This window comes from Cetorhinus maximus, chromosome 3, assembly GCF_964194155.1.
Source record: "Cetorhinus maximus chromosome 3, sCetMax3.hap1.1, whole genome shotgun sequence".
In the NCBI taxonomy this organism is placed as follows: domain Eukaryota; kingdom Metazoa; phylum Chordata; class Chondrichthyes; order Lamniformes; family Cetorhinidae; genus Cetorhinus; species Cetorhinus maximus.
Genome location: NC_135881.1, coordinates 200,878,959 through 200,903,354, shown reverse-complemented (window position 1 = coordinate 200,903,354; position 24,396 = coordinate 200,878,959). Strand labels below are relative to the sequence as shown.

At 44.3% G+C, this 24,396-nt stretch overlaps 1 protein-coding gene across 1 annotated transcript in view; it reads left to right on the top strand.

The window, feature by feature from the left end:
- Positions 1 to 11,662, top strand: part of LOC144679195 (CUB domain-containing protein 1-like) — a 77,239-nt gene extending 65,577 nt beyond the window's left edge. Inside the window, exons 8-9 of the mRNA XM_078539615.1 lie at positions 698 to 791; positions 9,379 to 11,662. Of these exons, the coding sequence (XP_078395741.1) occupies positions 698 to 791; positions 9,379 to 9,775 (491 nt within the window). The 3' untranslated portion in view covers positions 9,776 to 11,662. The remainder of the gene's footprint in view (positions 1 to 697; positions 792 to 9,378) is intronic.
- The last annotated feature ends 12,734 nt before the right edge of the window (positions 11,663 to 24,396 follow it).

Below are 24,396 nucleotides of genomic sequence, written 5' to 3'. Positions count from 1 at the left end.
GTGGGGTGGACCTACCTTCGGGCAGAGGACTCGAGAAGAAGACGTTAGCAGCCACTATTGAAATTTTCAACAATTTCTGTGATAGCAACTGGCCCCAATAATGGGTAATCTCCCACTCTGATCAACTCCAGCAAATCTTTTAATATTCTGTAAGCTCTTGGGCTTTATCACAGAGCCAAATGACCCACTATCCAACTGCTGTTGAACCCTTCAATCTTCAAAACTTCCATTTGAATATTTGTTACTACCAAATATGTGACATAAGGAATAGGAGCAGGAGTAGGCCATTCAGCCCTTTGAGCCCACCCTGCCATTCAATGAGATCATCTCTAAGTTCTATTTTCTTTTAGGTTTCAACCTGCAAGGTGAGCTGTTGTTTTTGAAGCTCTGTGGTCTTCAGTGTTGGACAGCATTGGGGCATGAAGGGATGTAGGCCTTTGCAGGTGCTTGGAGTTAAGATACAGATCAGCCTTGATATCATTGAATGACGAAACAGGCTCGAGGGGCTGAATGGCCACCTCCTGCCAGGAACCTACTCTTGGTCAATTCTGAAGCCAGCTAGGCAATAGTTTACTGTGGTAAGCCCTAATTTGTCAGTGCGTAAGACTCATGACATAGAAATGGGGGTAGTAACAATGTACTCTACCAATATGCCAGTTGAAGAGTAATACCATTTGCTTTTTCTTAAATAAAACAGATATGACGGACACTATAATTATTGCTGCTGCTGTTGCTGGAGGTCTCGCCCTGTTCATCATTATTGCTGTGATAGTCTTCTGCATGAAACGACGGTACGTTCCTTCAATACTATTCCTTTGCCCCACCTCTTCCTCCTCCTACCCAGAGACCCTTCATCTCGATGGTATCTTGTTCAACTGGGTTGAGACAGTCAGCACCCAGTTCACTGCAACCGCCTGAATGCTGTACAGTGATGGGCTGACAAGAGAACTGAGCTGGACAAGACCAGTTTGTGGAATAGAACCAGAACTGGGGGCCACTCGTGTAGGCTGGTCGCTAATAAATTCAATCGTGGATTCAGAAGATACTTCTTTCCCCAGGGAGGTGGTTAGAATGTGGAAGTCGCTGCCACAGGGAGTAGTGGAGGGGAATCGCATTGGTGCATTCCAGGAAAGGCAAGATCAAGCACGTGAGGGAGAAAGGGATAGAAGGGTATGCTTGTGGAGTTAGACTAAGAAGGTTTAGGAGGATATTTGTGTGGAGCATAAACAGCAGCATGGACTCTGTTGGGTTGAATGGCCTGTTTCCGTACTGTAAATACTTCTTGGCTTTGGAGTACTGCGATCACCATGGAGCACACCATTAGAGGCTTCTTGAACTTCGCTTACTAAACAGGATGAATTTGGGTGGATGTCTGGACCTTGAACTTGGGACTTTCTCTTTTGCCTGTCAAGGGTTCAGTGGCTTCAAAATATATCTAAAGTTTCCAGTTCCTCTGTTTGAGAAACTTTGAGGTATGGCTGGGATTAGAACAATCTCAAAATCCAAAGTCCGATATTTCCTGTGTTCTGTAGTATTTATTAATTCTGCTTGGGAACCTGGAATCTTTTCTAATCGTGAGAGAGAAACGTCCCTTACAATATTACAAACCAAAATCTGCATTTTGAAATGTTTACAAACGTGCAGTTCACCCAACTGATAGCTTTAAAAATGGGCCTCCAATAAATGGGAGATTATTTTTTTGACACGTTGCCTTGCCTAGAATTCTAGAAATTACTAGAATTTTGTAATATGTTTAAGTGCACTTAAGTTTGGGTTCACTGGCAGTTGCTGGGAAAAAGATGAGCGTAAAAGGTTCATAAAATGAATGATATACACAGTTTTAAAAATCCCCTGTACACTACTTGTGTTGAAGTGAATTCAAGGCCATAACCTCATTTTGGTGATAACCATAAATTGGTCAGAGACATCCCACTTTCTGATTCCCTGGTTCGATCATTTTCTTTCTTACACTTGTTCACTTGGACTTTTTATTGCCTGCATTATCACTCCCTAGTGCCCGTTATCATCTGTATGACTGCTATTCTGTGCTTATTACTCTGCACGTAATCGCTCCTTTGATCACTCTGTGTACAATCTTGGGTAACTGTAAGTTTGTCACTGCCCGGTTCTCTCTTACTCTGTGTGACCAATTCCGTTTCCCAACTTGTGTTAATCTGCCTTCCAGTTGCTAAAGGTTTAATTTATTCTAACGCTGGTATAAATTTAATAATATTTTGCAAATTGCAGTTTAGTAAGGACTCAAGCTTTTGGATGAATGAGTGAAAGTTCATCCAGGTGAATGAACCAAATTGCTACAATCCAGCTATAGATTTTTGATAACAAGCCTTTTTTTTAAAAAAAAAACACATTATATTTCAACTTTCTAGCCAGTAAACCTGCTCTGGAATGCTACCACTGTCATTAGGGGCAACCCTGTGCCTTGTGCAGAAGCGACAATCGGGGGGGGTGTGGGCCAATGTACCCAAATCATAGAATCGTCGAACACCGAAGGAGGTCATTCAGGGTATCCTGCAAACCTCGACTCTTTGGTAGAGCTAGCTCTGCTCCTTCCCCATAGCCCTGTAAATGTTTCTTCTTTTTTTTTGCCTTCAAGAACTTATCCAGTTCCCTTTGGAAAGTTACTGCTTCCACCGCCCCTTTCAAGCGGTTCATTCCGGATCACAAGAAGTTCCAGAAAAAAAACAACAGGTCCAGTCCATCTGAGCTGGAACGTTTCCCAGACAGATTTATTGGGATTGAATATGGTGGATGGTGAAGACTCTGTATTTTGGCTTTCTTCCAACAGCAACCACAGAAGGTTTGCCAGGAGTTCTAACCAGCTGGGGGACATCGTTGACAGAGGGTCCAGCTGGACACTCAAATCTCCCAATAATCAAAACATCACGATTTCAACTGCCTCCTTTCAAAACTCGCCTAGTACTTTCTCTCCAGCTGTTACACAGCTTGTCAGGAAAACTAATACTTGATGTGCACATTAAGTTTGCACTTCCTCTTCATTATATTGCTTTTAAGACTTCTAAGAATTGAAAGTACCTTAATTGACACCAACTCAACTGACTTTTTAACCAGTTAAATCTTTATATAAGAATTAGGATCCGGAGTAGATCATTCGGCCCCTCGAGCCTGCTCTGCCATTCATGGCTGATCTTCCACCTCAACTCCATTTCCCGCCTGCTCCCAAATCTCTTTACTCCATAATGCACAAAAATCTAATGACCCTCTGCCTTGAATATGCTCAGTGATTGAGCATCCATACCCTGCAGGGTAGAGAATTCCAAAAATTCACAGCCGTCTGAGTAAAGTCATTTCTCCTAATCCCAGTCCTAAATGGCCGACCCCGTTGTCCGGAGACTCTGAAGCATAGTTCTGGACACTCCAGCCATGGGAACCAGCCTCTCTACATATAAAGAAAAGATGCCACTATTTCAGAGAACAATTATAGCTGACCCTCGTCTAGTGTTTTTTTATTCATTCACGGGATGTGGGTGTCGCTGGTTAGGCCAGCGTTTATTGCCCATCCCTAATTGCCCTTGAGAAGGTGGTGGTGAGCTGCCTCCTTGAACCACTGCAGTCCATGTGGTGTAGCTATACCCACGGTTAGGGAGGGAGTTCCAGGATTTTGACCTAACGGCAGTGAAGGAGCAGCGATATATTTCCAAGTCAGGATGGCCAGTGGCTTGGAGGGAGACTTCCACATGGTGGTGTTCCCATCTATCTGCTGCCCTTATCCTTCTAGATGATGGCAGTCATGGTTTTGAAAGGTGCTGTCAAAGGAGGCTTAGTGAGTTGCTGTAGTGCATCTTGTAGATGGTACACACTACTGCCACCTTGCGTGGGTGGTGGGGGGTGTGAATGTTTGTGGATGTGGCGCCAATCAAGCGGGCTGCTTTGTTCTGGATGGTGTCAAGCTTCTTGAGTGTTGTTGGAGTTGCACTCATCCAGGCAAGTGGAGAGTATTCCATCACACTCCTGACTTGTGCCTTGTAGATGGTGGACAGGATTTGGGGAGTAAGGAGGTGAATTACTCGCTGCATGATTCCTAGCCTCTGACCTGCTCCTGTAGCCACAGTATTTATATGATTATTCCAGTTCAGTTTCTGGTCAATGGTAACCTCCAGGATGTTGATAGTGGGAGATTCAGCAATGGTAATGTCATTGAATGTCAAGGGGCGATGGTTAGATTCTCTCTTGCTGGAGATGGTCATTGCCTGGCACTTGTGTGGTGTGAATGTTAATTGCCACTTGTCAGCCCAAGCCTGGATATTGTCCAGGTCTTGCTGCATTTGGACATGGGCTGCTTCAGTGTCTGAGGAGTCGTGAATGGTGCTGAACATTGTGCAATCATCAGCGAACATCCCCACCTCTGACCTTATGATGGAAGGAAGGTCATTGATGGAGCAGCTGAAGATGGTTGGGCCTAGGACACTACCCTGAGGAACACCTGCAGTGATGTCCTAGAACTGAGATGATTGACCTCCTACAAACACAACCATCATCCTTTGTGCTGGGTATGACTCCAACCAGCATTTAACCGCATTTATACTTTGCTGTCTTGGACATAGTTTCAACTCAGCATCAGAATAATACATTGTGCTTTACAATGGGACAATGCCCTTATCAAACAGCATAAAACCCACACCACTGTGAGCTGCAACACAGGAGATCCATCAATAATATGTTAACTTGCTGTCAACGAAATCAAGATGTCACACTTTTTAAATACATAAACAAAACTTTCCGAAGGCTTTAGACTGAGTGCAGAAAAGGTTCATGAGAGTGGCCCCAGGGGTGAGGGACTTCAGTTATGTGGATAGATAGATAGATTGGAGAAGCTGAGGTTGTTCTCGAAGAGAAGGCTGAGACACTTATTAGAGTTGCATCAAACCATGAAGAGTCTGGACTGAGCAGATAGGGAGAAAGAGATCCCAATGGCAGAAAGGTCAAGAAGCAGAGATCATGAATGATTGGCAAAAGAGTCAAAAGTGACATGAGGGAAAACGTTTTTACTGAGTGAGTGGTTATAATCTGGAATGCACTGTCTGAAATGGTGGACTTAAAAAGGGAGTTGGATAAGCACCTGGAGGGAGAAAATTTGCATGGCTACAGAGAAAGGGTGGCAGAGTAGGACTAGCTAAGTTCCTCTTCCAGAGAGCCGATGCGGACTCAATGGACCCTTGACCATGCTATGATTCTATAAGAACAATTTTTTTTAAAATAAAACTTACTTAACATTGGGTGCTCCAAACCCGAACACGAAGCTGATGAACAGCGTACAATTTGCAAACCTCCTTGAACGAACGCTAACTGTGAATAGTCTGGCTTTGTCTTTGCTTCATAATTAGATTTTGTGCCTTTAACATCATAACGAAATGTGTAAAACTTCAACCCTTTTCAATCGTTGTATCGTCTGGTCTTATGAGCAATGCCATGGGAGATCTGCTGGTGGTACAGTAAACTGTTTTCATACATAAAACATTTCCTGCTTTTTAATGAAAAGCCTTAGTTTCCTTCTGATCTCTGTTGAGTTCTCTGCTGAAAGGAAATGTCTCCCTAACTGACCTCACAATTGGAACATGTACATTTAAAAAGATTACAATGGACTACTTATTACTGCACCTTTAATATTCTGTAGTGCAAATATGTCCTGTCCTTATAACAACCTTATCTAACGTAGGATTGTATTTTATTGGTTGGGGGGTGATGGGGGTGGCAGACAGCTGCCACCCTTCACCTCACCCCCCCCCAGCACCTCCCCGGAAGCAAAGTTGGCTGGAAGGCACCTTGCTCCATGTGAGCCTACCCCACAGCCATAAGATGCTGTGGGCGGACTAACAGTGGTACTTCTGCCCCTCACTGGGGAGCAAGTCCCGCCCTCAGGAGTTGCCAGCCATTCGGATGGGCCGGCAGCTCCAGCAGCGCCAAGAGCTGTGCAGTGGGCACTGCCGGAACTGCAACCAGCCCCCCAGAAGAAAGCCCAATGGATCCCCGGAGTGAGGTAAGCCCGGGGTATTTGGCAGTTGAGGGTTTGGCCAGCTTAGGGAGGGAGGGGTGGCAGGGAGAGGTGATGGGTTTTGGAGGGCAGGCAGGTAGCAAGGAATGGGGCATTAACTATCTGCCTCCGATGTGCAAAGGGCACCCCCTGAAGATAGTACCCCTCCCTCCGTTCCTACCCTTTTAAAAACATTTTTAAAAAACGGGCTACCCACTCCTGCCCGCCTGCCCACGCCAACCATATTATGGCGTGGGAAGCGCATTATTAGGGTCAATTGGCTTGTTGACAAGCTCAATTGACCCTTACTTATTTAGTTACATAAGGTGAGTGTGCTGCTGATTTCGGTGCCTGTCCACCTTCTGCATTATGGGGATGAGCTCTGGTGACAATTGGAACATGTACATTTAAAAAGATTACAAAAAGGTAAAAGCAAAAAACTGCGGATGCTGGAAATCCAAAACAAAAATAAAGATACCTGGAAAAATTCAGCAGGTCTGGCAGCATCTGCGGAGAGGAACACAGTTAACGTTTCGAGTCCGTATGACTCTTCAACAGAACCAAGTAAAAATACAAGAGAGGTGAAATATAAGCTGGTTTAAGGTTGGGGGGGAGGAGACAAGTAGAGCTGGATAGAGGGCCAGTGATAGGTGGAGATAACCAAAAGATGTCACAGACAAAAGGACAAAGAGATGTTGAAGGTGGTGATATTATCTAAGGAATGTGCTAATTAAGGGTAGAAAGCAGGACGAGCAAGGTACAGATAGCCCTAGTGGGGGTGGGGTGGGGTGAAGGAATCGAAAAAGGCTAAAAGGTAGAGATAAAACAATGGATGGAAATACATTTAAAAATAATGGAAATAGGTGGGAAAAGAAAAATCTATATAAATTATTGGGGAAAAAAAAGGGGGATCGGAAAGGGGGTGGGGATGGAGGAGAGTTCATGATCTAAAATTGTTGAACTCAATATTCAGTCCGGAAGGCTGTAAAGTGCCTTGTCGGAAGATGAGGTGCTGTTCCTCCAGTTTGCGTTGAGCTTCACTGGAACAATGCAGCAGGCCAAGGACAGACATGTGGGCATGAGAGCAGGGTGGAGTGTTGAAATGGCAAGCGACAGGGAGTTCTGGGTCATGCTTGCGGACAGACCGAAGGTGTTCTGCAAAGCGGTTACCCAGTCTGCGTTTGGTCTCTCCAATGTAGAGGAAACCGCATTGGGAGCAACGAATGCAGTAGACTAAATTGAGGGAAGTGCAAGTGAAATGCTGCTTCACTTGAAAGGAGTGTTTGGGCCCTTGGACGGTGAGGAGAGGGGAAGTAAAGGGGCAGGTGTTGCACCTTCTGCGGTTGCATGGGAAGGTGCCGTGGGAGGGGGTTGAGGTGTTAGGGGGTGATGGAGGACTGGACCAGGGTGTCCCGGCGGGAACGATCCCTGCGGAATGCCGCCGGGGGGGTGAAGGGAAGATGTGTTTGGTGGTGGCATCATGCTGGAGTTGGCAGAAATGGCGGAGGATGATCCTTTGAATGCGGAGGCTGGTGGGGTGATAAGTGAGGACAAGGGGGACCCTATCATGGTTCTGGGAGGGAGAGGAAGGTGTGAGACCAAACGCACACTGGGTGATCGCTTTGCAGAACACCTTCGGTCTGTCCGCAAGCAAGATCCAGCCCTTAGTGCCTGTGATTCAGCAGCAGATTGACTAGAATAATATTAATAATCATGTTATATCTAGTCACTGTGGGTTTTTTCCGTGCTTAATGTGTCACCACAGCTTAACTGTTGATTTAATTCTACCATCTGCTTGATTGTTGGGATAATCCACTCAAGTTGGCATCTGTTGCTATCAATTTACCTTGTTCTCCTATTCTTCCAATGTAATTGCCCTCAATTAATGCATGAAGACTCATCCTGTTGAACTGGTCCACCCAGCGCGTAACAAGATCAAGTGTTGCCATAAACAACGTCGGGTGACTCCCCCGTTTTTGGCCCCTCAGTTCGACACGACTGATGCGTTAATCTCTCTGCCGACTCCTCCAACTGCAGTTGCTTTAATCCTTTACCCTGTTTCGGGCTCTCATGCTCTGTAACTGATGACGAGCATCGATTTATCACCACAATAGCTTTTCCAATGTGTCTGAGCCTGTGGCAGCTTTCTGTTGTGTTCTGCCCACGTTTTATTTTCGTATTGTTTTCTGCCCGAGGCTACTCATAGCAGGGAGAGCATGGGGGAAATGACAGAAATACTGTGTATTCAAATTACTAGTGCAGTTCCGAGAAATATTTGATGCATTTGGGGGTTTTTCCAAAGTCACCGTGAGATGCAGAAAATATTTCGTTAATCGTCTTTGTCTCCCTGGTAAGATTATATTTCACAAAGATTCAAGGAACATTTTCTTACCTTGTTTTGTTTACCCTTTCTGGTGTCTAGCTAACTTTATGTTTCAGATTTTTGTGCTTTCTTTTCCAGAATTAAATACTAAATTCAGTTGACACTAAAGCAGCGTTCATGAAACTCTTGATCTGAGAGAGTGGCTAAAAATCTAGGTCTGCAGACTGCCTGGGGTTTTGTTGGTATGTGGCGGGTGGGGTCGGGGGGTGGGGAGGGGATAGAATTTCAGATGGGAAAGTCCCGGTTTCCCCACAATCCCTGACAGGTTTCCCGGTTCAATAGTCAACGGGCTTGGAGTCCAGTTGAGCAAGAGGCCCTCTGGAGCAGGCTGCAGGACTGATCTCTGACCCAGGGGTGGGGGATAGCTAAGGAGGGTGCATCTGACCCTTCAGGGTGTGATCCACGGCCGTAGGGGGTTTTTGAATTGGTTTGGTGGGGGCTGGCCGTGTTGGGTGGCTGATTGTTCTGAGTGTTTGGGTGCTGGGAGGAAGCACTACTACTGCTCCTCCTGGTCCACAAGCAGTGCTGTAAAAGGCACCTACCTTCCCTGAAGCTGTCCTCGCCTCCCTTCAGCTGCCAGGTTTCCTGCGAACCAGTAAAAACTGGAAAGCAGGTTAAATCAGATCAAATTAATGTATTTAAATTGCCAACCCATTTCCTTTGGGTGGATTGGCGGACATGCCCTTGTTTCAGTGAAACCCAGAAGTAGACAAGTTAAAGTCAGTATCCAGAATTTGAACAGTTCCACCTCCCACCCTACCCCCCTTCTTTTTTTGTGTTCAAATTCCTCCCGAGTCAAACCGGTAACTACACTTCTCAAAATGTCACCTCCAATATTGGTAGGGCATTCAACTGCAAGAGATAGATTTGTATCTCTGTGCAGTTCCAATTGGTCGCGCCCTGTGTTTTTCAATTCTTAACGTTCGTGCTGAGGTGATCGGAGGCTTCTCAAATATTAAGCCCTTTTACTCTGAACCCCACACAGGAAAAGGCAACCGCATCAGCCTAACCTCAGCATTTACAATCCTGGTGTGAATAGCCGAATGTTGGCTCGGAGGCGGAAGTTTGCGAAGGGGAGGCAGGACAATGACTCGCACATCTACGCTGTGATCGACGAGGACCGTATCTATGCCGATTACTTCAATAAGCCGGGAATGTTGTCCATCCCGGAGGTGGACGTGTATCGATCCTTCAATGGTCCCATCGCCCCACCTAACCTCCCCCCTCCCCGCAGCGCCATGTCCAAGGATGCCAGTCCAGAGGCCGTGCCTATGGTGTCCAATGACCTGTACACATTTTCGGTCCAGAAGCGAGATGTGGAGAAGAGCAACGGGGAGATGGTCACTTTTCTTGGGAATAGTGAGAAAGGTTCCAGTTCATAGCAAATCTTTCTGATTTTTACAACTGTGTGTGTGTGTTTGTATGTGCATAACATCTACTCTGTACAAACAAATTGATTCCATTTTTGATGGGCAGTGCTTCCCTGGTTTGAACCCTCTGAACATAGCAAAGTTTTGGGTCATTTTTTGTTTTAACATAATATTTTGCCCTCCACAACTTTGCTTCTTACTGAGTTGGGGTCTAGTTCCACAAGCATTGACAATCGGCCAGAACCTCACCCCTTCAGAGTTTCCATGGTCTATTCTTCCACATTCAAGACTGATGATTATCTTTCTTTAGTTTGGAAATAAAGAGAGAACCATTTTAAACCTGTAAAGTCCATCTCCTTTTAGACCTCCCCTCCATGGTATCCTGGGTCACAACCATTGCGAGTCAGGTCAATTGAAAGTAGCACTGTGTTCAGAGATTGGCATTTTTATCCCCTCGTGTTCCATTCTCCTTATGATCCGAGATGGAAAATCCGGCCCTAACACCACGTTCCTTAAAGTGATGATGCAGTGGCAGATGAGCCACTGAACTAGGCACTGCGTTCATGCTTTCATTGCATGTAGTTCTTGAAGGCCTCCCTCCTCACCATGCTCCTTGCTTGCGGAGTGGAGCCTCTCAAGCTATCGATAATCAATTGTCTCTCACTAACAGGGAGATGCCAAAGATCCTTTGTGGTCTACAGCTTATTACCAGTTCGCAGCTGCTTCCAGTTCACATGGGGCTTTGTTGGCAACTGGCTTGTTACAATGGGCTCCTGTCTCTTAAAAGCGGAATAGTTTTCCACGGTTAGCACGTTGTACAGGAGGCAGGTTAGAATAAAAATAACTTTTTAAATTCTTTTCATTTTAAAACAAAATTATTCTTTTGGTTCCAAAAATTGCCTATACTTGTTTGAAAGCTGGTACAAAATTAAATAGACTTCTTTCAAAGTGACTCGTGTTTTGTGGAGTGTGTAATTCGTTAGTTGAATGTACTTGAATTTGCTGTTGTGTGTTTTAGGTTATTATGTATACCCTGTACTTGTTGGCACTGCTAATAGAAAAATGGAAAGTTCCTATTGTGTTATTGATTTCTGTATTTTGTACATTGGGCGCCTAGTACCTCACTCTGTTCCCCAAGTACTAGGTTGGGTGGTTGTTAATGGCAGCCCACCAAGCACTTGTGGGCACTTAAGCAAGGCTGTACAGTCCTTGGCACAGAATGTCTGCATAAGAATTTCACTATGTTACAAGACTCCTAGCCACAACATCCCGAATGGAAAACCAAAGCCAGGCAGACACTTTTGGCCCTGAGCTCAGTACAGAGAGTTACCAGGGCAGGAGCACTTAACCCAATTGAAACACCTTGGTCTGCAACACTAATGAAACCAGGTAATGTCTCTGGTAGAATTAGCACGGAGAGAAATTTCAAATGAGTGCCATGTAAGCACTGATGCGCTCCAAACAGATGGTGTAAATTTTGGTTTTGGGGTGTTCGGCTTTCACTCTGCTCTCCAGATACAGGTGACATCTCACAGCCCTGGATCTTCGAGTGATAGCTTGCACTGTTGGATGTTGTGCTGCCTGCTGCTCCCCAGGCATAATTCGCTACAGCCAAATCCCCACTTTAATCAAACGCGTGTAAATAGATTATGTAAAATAAGTGGACGGGATGTGGATGTAAGTGAACTTGGGGCAATATGTAATTTATTTATGGTACAAAGCACTTGTTTTGAGGCTGGATGTGTAAATATGCTTGAATTTGTGAGTCAGCGAATGGTCAGGTGCGGCTCACTACCGTCAAGTTTTTGTAACTACAAATCTGAAAACGCAAATATTTGAAACCACAAAATTGCAGTTGTTGTTTGAAACATTTTAATAAAGATTTTTTTTTATTCACCATGCATTCATTTCTTAATCGCTTTTGTTCCTCTCAAGGACCAGACTCCATTAACTTCGCCTTGTCCCCTTGGCCTTCACATCCCATGCACCATGAGGAAAGGCTGAAAAAGCGTGGGGCTCGTGACTCAAATTGTATCGTGACAACACTTTCCATGGCCTCAACACACCTCCAATGTGTTTTGCAACCCATTAAGCTACTTGGTTGGACTATTGTCCAATGCATTAGAAGCAGTTCAGAGATGGTTTACTAGACTAATACCAGGAACTGGTGGGTTGTCTTGTGAGAAAAGGCTGAACAGGCTAGGTTGGAGTTTAAAAACAAAAAACTACTGTGGGTGCTGGAAGTCCAAAACAAAAATAGAATTACCTGGAAAAACTCAGCAGGTCTGGCAGCATTGGCGGAGAAGAAAAGAGTTGACGTTGACTGTGTTCTGTTGAAGGGTCATGAGGACTCGAAACGTCAACTCTTTTCTTCTCTGCCGATGCTGCCAGACCTGCTGAGTTTTTCCAGGTAATTCTGTTTTTGTTTTAGGTTGGAGTTTAGATGTGCAAGAGGCAACTTGATTGAAACCTTTAAGACCCTGAGCAGTCTTGGCAGGCTGGATGTGGGGAGGATGTTTCCTCTTGTGGGCGAATCTAGAACTAGGGGTCGCTGTTTAAAAATAAGAGGTCACCCATTTAAGGCAGAGATGAGGAGAAATGTTTTCTCCGAGGAAAAAGTGAGTCTTTGGATGTCCCTCTAAAGGCGCTGGAAGCAGAGCCTTTGAATATTTTTAAGGCTAAGGTTGATAGATTCTTGATAAGCAAAGGGGGGTGAAAGGTTTACTGGCAATCTAAAATTTAGAGGGCATTTAGTACTTACAAGCTTGAACAGAAATAGGTCTCCGATGAAGAAACTCATCTTGTCAGCACTCAGGATTTCCAGAATACCTAGAATGGGTGGAGCATCAGAACACAAACGTCACTCAGAACTCAAACAGATGAGATAAATCCACATGATCTGTCCTGTGACTCAGGTCCATCTGTTGCCTGTGCTCCTTATGCATCTTGACCTTGGGCCAAAGGTGGTGACTTGCCACTGAGTCAGCATTAGAGTGAACGGAGAAGTTCGGGAACTCTGAGTCACTTGGACTTTCCAGTTACTCTGGGTGGGAAGCTCCATTGTTTGAAAACCACTTTTCTTACACTAGCAAATCTCCCAAGCCAGAGGATAAGCTGTTGACAAGTAATGGACCATTATACTATGCACTGCATACCCAGGTGTGGGGTTCTGTGCTCAGGGTTATGAGCCATGGCCAACAGTGGAGCCAACAGGTTTTCTGTGGTGATGGTGGAAGGGCTAAAACCTCGGCGGACACCAGCTGCTTACAGGCAGAAGATCCTTCAGGAAGAGGACTTGTGTTTATTTTAAGGACACGTGAGGAAGGCAGTGGGGAAACCACCTTATGTAGCCTTTTCCCCAGTCATGTTTTTCATTTAATTTGAAAATGGGAGGCTCTTATGAACAACTGAAAGGGGAAAGTGCAGGAATGTGAGGGGTGGAGAAATGAGCAGAAGACCTCCCCTAGGGCAGATCGCGATGACTAAAATGGGAATTTTCGATTGGCAGGGTTTCCCACCCCCATGCGTGAAGAGTTGGTGGGGAGCACATCCCCACCGATGCTGACTGCCCCGCAGCCATTTCATGTTTGGCGAGGCATTCATCGGCTAAGGGTGAGGATTGCGCCCCCATCTGGGGAGGAAGTCCCATCTTAGAGAGCTGACCACCCGATTGGCCAGCAGCTCCATAGTCCCAGCAGCGCCAGGTTTGAGTGGTGGCCACTTCTGGGACTGCAGGCAGTCCACAAAGAAGCGGAGTTAATGGAGACTAGACTGAAGGTCAGTCTGGGCTATTGGTGAGGTTGGCAGACTCCAGCAAGGAGTGGGGTGAGGGGGTTGGGGGCTGGGTTGAGAGGCTGGGGAGGGGGTGGGGGAGGGCTGGGTTAAAGGGTGGGTATGATCTTGTGGGGGGGTAGCCCCTCTGATGGGCACAGAGGACCTTTAAAGGAGGTCCCCCCCTCTCTCTTTGTCCCACACCAGCTCACCCAGTAAAAGCTGCAGGGCTAGCAACCTGGCACAGGCCTCCCTTTGCAGTGGGTAAAAGCAGGGGCGGAGTGACGCACTTAAGTGGCCACCGATGTCTCCATCACTCCCACCCCATAAAACAGGAGACAGGCTGGGGTAGGTGGTGGACAGGCCATGCACTACATTTTTTTGGCCCCCCCCCCAGCAGTCTTCAAACCCACTGATGGGGGCTGTAACATTCTACGCTACGCATTATTCTTTTGCTTTAGAGAGAACCAGAGTTAACATTTCAAGTTTGTGACCCACCGTCAGAACTGCTGATGAAAGGTGACCGACCTGAAATATTAACTCTCTTCCTCTCTCCGCAGAGGCTGCCTGACCTGCTGAGTATTTCCAGCATTTTCTGTTTGTATCATTTCTTCTAAGATTTGCTTTGCATCAGTTACAATATATGAAGGGTGCACACTGGAGAGGAGACATTTTTAAAATTAATTTACGGGATGTGGGCATCGCTGGCTAGGCCAGCATTTATTGCCCATCCCTAATTACCCTTGAGAAGGTCATGGTGAGCCACCTTCTTGAACCGCTTCAGTCCCTGCGGTGTAGGTACACCCACAGCGATGGGGAGAGAGTTCCAGGATTTTGACCCAGCGACAATGAAGGAACGGCAATATATATTCACTGATTCCCTGAGGGAGACAACAACAAAGGCAATAATTATCATTGGTTGTGTTGCAGGAAAAACTATTAATTTGATTAATCAACACTTTGCACACTTAAAATTAGCTGTTTCACTGAGCACGGTAGGATGCCTATACCAAATTGGACTGCTCTTCCAAAAAGCTGGCACAGACACAATGGACCAAATGGCCTCCCTCTGTGATGTAAGGTTCTACAATTCCATCAAATTGATGTAGGATAATTTAGGGGGAAGCCAATTTTTGGATGAGTTAAAGTTCATAGGGGGGGTATTGCTTGAAAAAAAGAGACATGGTCAAAGCTTCCCATCTTGCAATCATCAGGATAGCTCACAAGAAATTACCAACCGTAGGTGGGAACAACAATTTATACTGCCTGAGAAGAGAGTGCTAATTGGTTGGCAAGTGGACTCTGATTGGTGGAGAATGTTACTGTTTTGTCACTGTTGGAAAGTTCTTGCGAGCTAGCCTGATGAGTGCAAGAGGAAAAACTTCGACAGCACGTCTCTTTTTTTCAGCAATGTTCAAGTTCTGTACTACCAACCAACTATTCATAGGAGGGGGCGTGATGTGTATGTCAACCTGATTTGACACTGTACCTTTCCATTTTGGTAGGCGCACACTTACCGAATCTGATTCACCCTAAACTGTCTCCAGGTCGTAGATTCAAATCAGTAATCCTCACACTAAGGGAGGAGGTGGGGGAGGAATTTTTCCCAGCCTGCCCATGGCGGGTTTCATGGCAGGCAGGAGCGGAGGATCGAGCCGGAGCCAGAAGATCGGAAACCTGGCGGCATAAAAACAGTTTACAATTCTCCCGACGCTCAACCTTTACAAGTCATTGGTTAGGCCTCAACTGGAATATTCTGTTCGGTCCTGGGCATCACACTGTACGAAGGATATCAAAGCCTTAGGGAGAGGATGCAGAAGAGGTTTAATGGAATGGCACCAGGGAGGAGACACTCCAGTTATGTGGAGAGTCTCCTCAGAGGAGAGAGGGATAAGAGGAGATTTGATCGAGGTTTGAAAATCGTGACGGGTTCTGATACAATAAATGAGGAGAAGCTGTTCCCATTGGCAGAAGGGTTAATCAGAGGATGCAGATTTAAGGTGATTGGTTAAAAAAATATCAGAGTAACATGAGGAAACACATTTTTTATTCAGTGAGTTGTTGTGAATTGAAATGCACTATCAGAAAGGGTGGTGGGAACAGAGTCAACAGTAACTTTCAAAAGGGAATTGGGTAATTATTTGAAAGCAGAAACTTTGCAGAGCCCTGGGGAAAGAGCAGGGGAGTGGGTCTAGTTGGATAGCTCTACCAAAGAGCTGCCGCAGGCACAATGGGCTGAATGGCCTGCTTCTCCTATGACTAATAAACGTACTTTAATCACTCCATCATTGGTGGCTGTGCCTTCAGCTACCTGAGCGTAAGTCCTGGAATTCCCTCCATAAACCTCTCTGCCTCTCTACCTCTCCTCCTCCTTTAAAATGCTCCTGAAAACTCTTTAACTAAGCTTTTACAAAAACAAAAATACCTGGAAAAACTCAGCAGGTCTGGCAGCATCTGTGGAGAGGAACACAGTTAACGTTTCGAGTCCGAATGACCCTTCAACAGAATTGATGTTCTGACAGTTCTGTTGAAGGGTCATTCGGACTCGAAACATTAACTGTGCTCCTCTCCGCAGATGCTGCCAGACCTGCTGAGTTTTTCCAGGTATTTTTGTTTTTGTTTTGGATTTCCAGCATCCGCAGTTTTTTTGCTTTTAACTAAGCTTTTGTTCACTTGCCCTGATACCTCCTTATGTGGCTGGGTGTCAAAATTTGTGAGATTATCGCTCCAGAGAAGTGCTTGGGGACATCCTAGTATGTTAAAGCTGCTGTATATAAGTGAAAGTTCTTGTTGCCCTACAGAGAGGTTTTCTGCAATCGTTACTGATAATACTTTGTATATATTCCGAAGCATTATTGATGATTGGTCAGCAAGCCTAGCTCATCAATGGAACCTGAATTGGTTGATCTGTCTCTGGGATTGCTATACTGTCTTCAGATAGGGTCAAGTTAGCTGAAGTGCTTTATGTTGGTAGGGATCCTAGTTTTAACTGCTTAAATTCCAAAGAGGGCTGTACACATGCATGGCGTCGCTCAGCTTTGGTTTCTTGCCAATCTGTGTCAAAGTTTGCTGGGAATGACCAAATAGGGATCTGTCTGTCTACTTGCCTGTGGTTACTCCTACCAGGCGATCTGCTGTCATGGTATGCCAAGCTCCTCTGTCTTGCCCCATCCTCACACACCCACTGCAGCTCATCCACAACTGCTCTGTGACACCCATCGTCTAACTATGCCTAGGTTGACCCCTCTTTCTGCTGCCCTCCACTTTGCCCTCTAGAAGAAATCTCTGTAGCTTTTCAGGTCTGATTAAATGGTAGAAATGCTGACATTTTCTTTTCTGGATGTCACTTTTTAAGAGTTCTTATTGATCTTACAATTTCTTCATTTGTCTTATGGGGATAAATACAGAAAGTGCTGGAAATGCTCAGCAAATCTGAAAGTCTTTAGAGGAGGGGGAAACAGAGTTAACGTTTCAAGTTGATGGCCTTTCGTCAGAACTGACAAAGGTTCGAGATGATAAACTTTGTGTTATGATGTGGCAGATGATGTGTGCCAGGTGGATCAAATCCACTAGGGAAAGCTGATCGCGCAGTCACAATGGTTTTGCAATTTGTATTTTAGTTCAAGATGTGTGCCCTGAATTCAGTAGTAACAAGTCCACTAGGACTTCAGAGATTTTTTTAGAAGACTAAATTAAACATTTATTAACAAAAGAAAAGATTTCAAGCACATACATAGGTCTACAAATTACTACTATAGTAACTCCTAAAACCCCTAATTAATCTGGCTTCCACCCCTGTTAAGGCAACAGTAAAAAAAAATAGATTTTAAACAGATTCAGGCAAAACACCACAATACCCTGGACAGTAGAATTCAAAGTGGCTTTTCCCAGCTTTTGTTTCTGTAGACAGCAGCTTAATGCACAAATAATGGAGGCTTTTCACACTTCTGGTAGATCTGACAATGCCTTCTCTGACACATAGCCTCACTCCCCTTTATACATATTCCTCCCTTTTAATATAAATCCCATTGTCCCCGTGTGTCTTTGGAACTTTACCTTTCTCATGATATAAATCTTATCGTGGTGCTAATATTATCAGTAACCTTTGGGAAAAATAAACACACTGCCTGGCCTAGCTTCTCTGGCTAGGTGTAACATCTTACCGTCTCTTTGAAATTCAAACTACCCTGATTTATCCAAAAATGTAAATTCTCCTCACCTGACATTCTAAAACTTCAGCCCTGTTTACGTATTTAGCATTTCAAACCTAGCTGCTTTCGAAGAGTCAAAGCCTCCAAACCAACTGTCTCCAATTCAATTAAATCACACACACACACACACACACACACAATCCAAACACCATCATTAACCTACTTTTATATAAATCGCAATAATATGAGAATTATTGTACTTTCGTGACACTTTGGTAAGATAATCTGTCGAGCTAGTAATGTGCCTTATTTAAGCTTGTAGATGCAGGGACCCATTCTCTGCCAACAAAAGGAATATGTTCAAGCCTTGCACCTTTTTTGAATTTCCCATGAGCATGGGGGCGCCTATGGCTCCCGTTGCCTTCTCCATGGCAACGCCTCAGCCAATCAAGGGAGGTGGTGGTATTGTCGCTAGGCTATTAATCCAGGGACCCAGGGTAATGCTCTGTGGGACCTAGGTTCAAATCCTACCACAGCAGATGGTGAAGTTTGAATTCAATAAAAGAAAAACCTGGTATTAAAAGTCTAATAATGTTTGTTGTAAAAACCCATCTCGTTCATTAATGCCCTTTAGGGAAGGAAATCTGCCGTCCTTACCTGGTCTGGCAACATGTAACTCCAGACCCACAGCAATGCGGTTGACTCTTAAATGCCCTCTGGAATGGCCTAGCAAGTTGCTCAGCTCTCAAGGGCGATTAGGGATGGGCAATAAATTCTGGTGATGTCCCCTTCCCATGAATGAAGTTTAAAAAATCAGAGTTGACTTGCCAACCAATCAGCACCCTTGTCTCCTGTAGTATAAATTGTCATTATGGTTTGAACTTTGACACTCTTGCATTTGTCCTGATGAGTGCAAGACGAAAAGCTTCAGCAACATGTCTCTCTTTTCACCAATCTTCACGTTCTGTAATACCAAGCGATTGTTTAAAACTAAAATGCTGCATGCTTATTATTAATTAGCTGAGTGTCAGGCACCCAAATAACCAAAAGAAAAATTAGTTACATCTTATAATTTTTAGGCTTTACTTATTCAAAGACAAAACGTGTCCTGAGAAAAGCTCGAGAAGTTACAGATGCCTCCCACAGGAATTTGATGGGAACAAAAATAGGGTCATTTAGTCCATTGAGTTTGTTGCTTAGATGGCAATTTTCCATTGATTGAAGAATCTGTCCTCTAAGCGCCTCTGCCATGTGCACTCTGTCAGATGACAATCAAAGTTAACAACAGCTCTTAGGTACAGTCGCTCATCAGGTCAGATTTAGCTCAAACGCCTCACAGTTTTGACGATGTTCCTCAGCTTGTTCCTAATGGCTCAATGCAAGGCCTTTGATAGACAAGGAGCCACATCATGACTAAGGTCAGGACACGTGGAGTCAGCTAGGGGACAAGAATGGATCATAAGCTTATACAAACCAAAGGACAGAGCACTAGGTGGGTATTCAGACCGGTGAAAGTGATATTCCACAAGGATCAATACTGGGATCACCGTGGTTGTTCACAATTTCCGTAAACAATTTTGACTCGGGAATGGGAAGAACAAATTCAAAATTTGTGGACAACACCAAATTGGCAGCCTATAGTTGATACAGAGAAGGGTTGCCACAAAATATAGGAAGACAGTAATGCACTTGCAGAATCAGCATGTGGATTTCAATCGAGATAAGTGTGAGGTGGTGCATTTTGGTCAGAAGAATAAAGAGGTCACATACGCTTTGGAAAATAAGGTAAGTGAGTTAAGGGACAGGGGAGGGTACAGATCACTTAAAACAGCAACAGAGGCAAATAAAGAAGTAAACAAATCTCCGGAGTTCATTTCTATTGGGATAGAGTTGAAAAGCAGGGAAGTTACGTTAAACGTTTATGGAATTTTGGTTAGACCACACTTGAAATACTATGAACAGCTTTGGTCTCCATATTTAAAGAAAGGATATAGAGACACTGGAGAAGGCACAAAAAAGGGTTTACTAGACTGATGCTAGAACTGAGAGGTTATCCGTGATGAAAGGTTTGATAGGATAGACAGAGAGAAGATTGTCCACCTTGCAGGGAACCAGAACCAGGGGTCATATATACAAGATTAGACACTAAGAAATCCAATAGGGCATTCAGGAGAAACTTCTTTATCCAGAGAGTGTTTAGAATGTGGACCTCATGACCAAACAGAATAGTTGAGACAAATAGTACAGCTAAGGGGAAATTGGATAAGCAGTTGAGGGAGAAAGGAAGTGAAAGGATATTGGCCAGTTATATGATCTGGCAAGAAGGTGGCATAATGTGGGGAAACATGAAATTATCCACTTAGGTAGAAAGATTGGAAAAGCAGAATATTCTTTAAAAGATGAGAGACTGCGTGGCAAATGTTGATGTTCAGAGGATGTTTGGTGTTCATGCACACCACACACACAAAGTTAACATATAGGTAAAGCAAGCAATTAGAGAGGTAAATTATGGGTTAATCTTTAATACAAAAAGGTTGCAGTAGAAGATTAAGGAAGTCACAGAATCACAGAATCTTTACAGTGCAGAAGGAGGCCATTCGGCCCATCGAGTCTGCACTGGCTCTCTGAAAGAGCATTCTACCTAGTCCCATTCCCCTGCCTTAACCCCGTAACCTTGCACATTGTCTATTTTCAGATAGCAATCCAATTCCCACTTGAATACCTCGATCGAACCTGCCTCCACCATCCTCTCAGGAAGTTTGTTCCAGACTCCAACCGCCCTCTGGATGAAAACATTTTTCCTCATATCACTATTACTCCTTTTGCCAATTATTTTGAATCTGTGCCCTCTAGTTCTTGATGTTCTCTTGAGTGGGAACAGTTTCTCACTACATACCCTGTCCATACCCCTCAGAGTCTTCAATACCTCTATCAAGTCTCCTCTCAGCCTTCTTTTCTTGAAGGAAAACAGTCCCAAACTCTCCAATCTATCCTCATAGCTACAGTTCTTTATTTCCAGAATCATTCTCGTGAATCTCCTCTGTACTCTCTCCAATGTCTTCACATCTCAACCATGGTGCCCAGAACTGGACGAGTACTCCAGATGAGGCCTAACAAGTGTCCTATACAAATTCAACATGACCTCCTTACTCTTGAACTCAATGTCCTTATTAATAAAGCTGAAGATACTATATACTTTATTAACTGCACTCTCAACATGCCCTGCCATCTTCAATGACTTATGTACACTGAGGTCCCTCTGTTTCTGCACATCCTTTAGAGTTTCTTCCTTTATTTTATACTGTCTCTCCATATTCCTTTGGCTAAAATGAATCACCACACATTCCTTGCATTGAACTTCATCTGCCACTTGTCTGCCCAATCCACCACCATCTCTATGTCTTTTTGAAGTTCACGACTATCCTCATCACAGTTGCTAACATTTCCAATCTTCGTATCATCTGCAAATTTTGAAATCATGCCCTGAGCACCACAGTCTAGGTCGTTAATATATATCAGGAAGAACAAGGGTCCCAACACTGACCCCTGGGGAATTCCACTACAAACCTTCCTCCAATCTGAAAAACAACAATTTATCGCTAGTCTCTGTTTCCTGTCACTCAGTCAATTTCTTATCCAAATGCCTAATTTCCCTTTTATTCCATGAGTTAGAATTTTGCTCACAAGTCTGTTGTGTAGCACTGTATCAAATACCTTTTGAAAATCCATATATGCCACATTAACAGTCTTGCTGCAATTATATAGGGCTTTGGTCAGACTGCACATGCAGAACAATGTTAGTTTCAGTCTCCTTAACTAAAAACGTTATATTTGCAACAAAGGTTCACTGGATTGGTTCCTGGGAGGAGAGGCCTGTCCTATGAGGAGAGATTGAGTAGAATAGGCCTCGATTCCCTAGAATTTAGTGGAATGAGAGGTGATCACATTGTAATGTATAAAATTCTTAGCAGGCTTGAGAGTGTGGATGCTGGGAAGTTGAAGAGTCCAGAACTAGGAGCCATAAGGGGTCAGCCATTTAGAACTGAGATGAGGAGAAACTTCTTCATCCAGAAGATTGTGAATCTTTAGAATTCTCTATCCTATGGGGTTGTGGATGCCAGAGCATTGGGTATGTCCAGGACAGAGATCGGTAGATATTTGGGCACTAAGGGAATTAAGGGATATGGGGAAGCGGTGGGAAAGCAGTATTGAGTAGAAGATCAGCCGTGATCTTATTGAATGGCAGAGCAGGCTTGAGGGGCCGAATGGACTACTCCTGCTCCTATTTCTTACGTCCTTCTAATATGTCAATGAGGTTAGATGAAGCGAGGGGAAGCTAGTGTTCAGCAGAAACACTGCCATGGTCATGTTGGGCTGAATGGCCTATTTCTCGGTTGTAAAGCTGCCTAAAGAATTGGGCACATGTTTACAAGCTATTTTTTAGCTAGTTTGTGACTTAAAAGCGGTGAACCGGCAATTTCGCAGGTAGATTCTGGATTTTGAAAATTTCTAATGATGCCTTCTCTCAGTTTTCATTTGCTTGAAACCAAACCTCACAAATGCAGTTGCTCAGTTCACCTACTCCATTTTACATCAACAGTTTATATTTGCATAGTGCCTTTTAACGGGAAAAGACATCTCAAAGACGCGTCACAGTGGGGGAAACAGACACTGAAACAAACACCGAGATACTCTTTGAGAGGCAGCCAAAAGCTGGGTCCAAGAGGGTGTCTATCATGGAGGATCTTGAGAGTGAGGTCAAGAAATGGAGAGGTTTAGGGAGAGAATTTAACTACTCGAGTTTGGTGTTCTGCCGTCGTTTGGAGGGTCTTTGCTGGTCAGTTTATCAAGTCGATTCAAGTTCTGATCTATCCTGGCTTGGAATTCCTTTTCTGCCAGGTGAATAGATTCTGGGTCCTCCTTCCCTAGTCTCCCCACGTGGACCTGCACCTCATAGACCTGCTTATTGTTGGTGTGGGTAGAGCTCAGGCCCCAAGCAGTTGAAGACATGATCACCACTGGTGGTGTGGATGGAGGAGAGGCCAAATTTGGAGGAAGGGATGGTTTGAGGGAGGGTTTATTCATTTCTCAATTCCCGAAGCAAGTGGGAGGAGTCTAGAACTGGGGGTATCATTTCAGATTAAGGGATCGCCCATTTATGATGGAACTGAGGATGAATTTCTTCTCTGAGAGGATCATTAATGAGGGGAGGGGTTGGTATAGTGGTAATATCACTGGACTCTAGAGGCCCTGGGTTCAAGGGTTTAAATCCCACCACAGTAGCTGGTGGAATTTAAATTCAATTAATAAATATGGAATATAATGCTAGTCTCAGAAATGGTGAGCATTGAAGTGGGGTAACACTTCATACTAAGATTGATATTAGGACATGTATTAATAGTTGTACAATAGACAAATGTAGTTATAAGAGCTCTTTCTAAGCATGATGGGAAATATAACCAACACATAGGCATGATGGGTATATAGCCAGTACTGCAGGAACCCAACTAACTATCACAAGCCATAAAACTTAATGACCTTCACAGGATGGGTAAACAAATGTTAGGGCAATAAGAGCACAGACTGGGAGGTATTAGATCCAAAACATTTCCTAGCCTCCCAGTGAAGTAACAGAGGACATCTGCAGCCTGAATAATTCTGCTCGTTAGGTATGTAATTGGAGGTTGTACTAGGCAGTACAGTGAAATGTGATAACTAAAAGATATAAATATGCTACGCAGCCTTTGTATCAGAGAGACACCCTGGAGAATCAGAACAAAAATAAAAATACCTGGAAAAACTCAGCAGGTCTGACAGCATCTGCGGAGAGGAACACAGTTAACATTTCGAGTCCGTATGAATCTTCAACAGAACTAAGGAAAATGGAAAAGAGGTGAAATATAAGCTGGTTTAAGGTGGGGTGGGACCAGTAGAGCTGGATAGAGGGCCAGTGAAGAATCAGGCTGTGTCCCCCCAGCAAATGCTCGTAAATAAAGTCCTTTGTTATTCGAAGCTTACAGAATCGAGAGTGGTAATTTTTTCACTGAAACTATCATCGATTGTTGTAAAAACCCATCTGGTCCATTAATGTCCTTTAGGGAAGGAAATCTGCTGTCCTTACCTGGTCTGGCCTAATGTGACTCCAAGTCCGCAGCAATGGGGTTGACTCTTAACTGCCCCTCCAAAATGGCCTAGCGAACCATTTAGTTCAAGGGCAATTAAGGATGGGTAACAAAAGCTGACCTTGTCAGTGACACCCACATCCCATTAAAGAATAAAGAAAAAAAATAATCTTTGAATTCTCTATCCCAGAAGCAGTGGAAGCTGAATCAATGAATATATTCAAGGCCGAGTTAGACAGGTTCATGAACTATAGGAGAGTCAAGGGTTATGGGGAAACAGGCAAGAAAGTGGAGTCAAGGCCAAGATCAGATCGGCCATGATCATGGCAGAGCAGGCTCAAGGGGCTGTATGGCTGACTCCTACTCATAATTATGTGTCCTTACTAAGTGCTGTGTCTCCATTGTGCCAGTAAGAATTGTTGTTGGAGTTTGAGATGACACGATATTAAATACGAACAGAAAATGCCAGAAACATGCAGCAGACCAGGCACCATCTGTGGAGGTCTGTGACCTTTTATCAGAACTGGAAGAAGTTGGAAATGTAACAGGTTTTAAGGAAGTACAGGGGCAGGGAAAGGGGGTGGGGAGG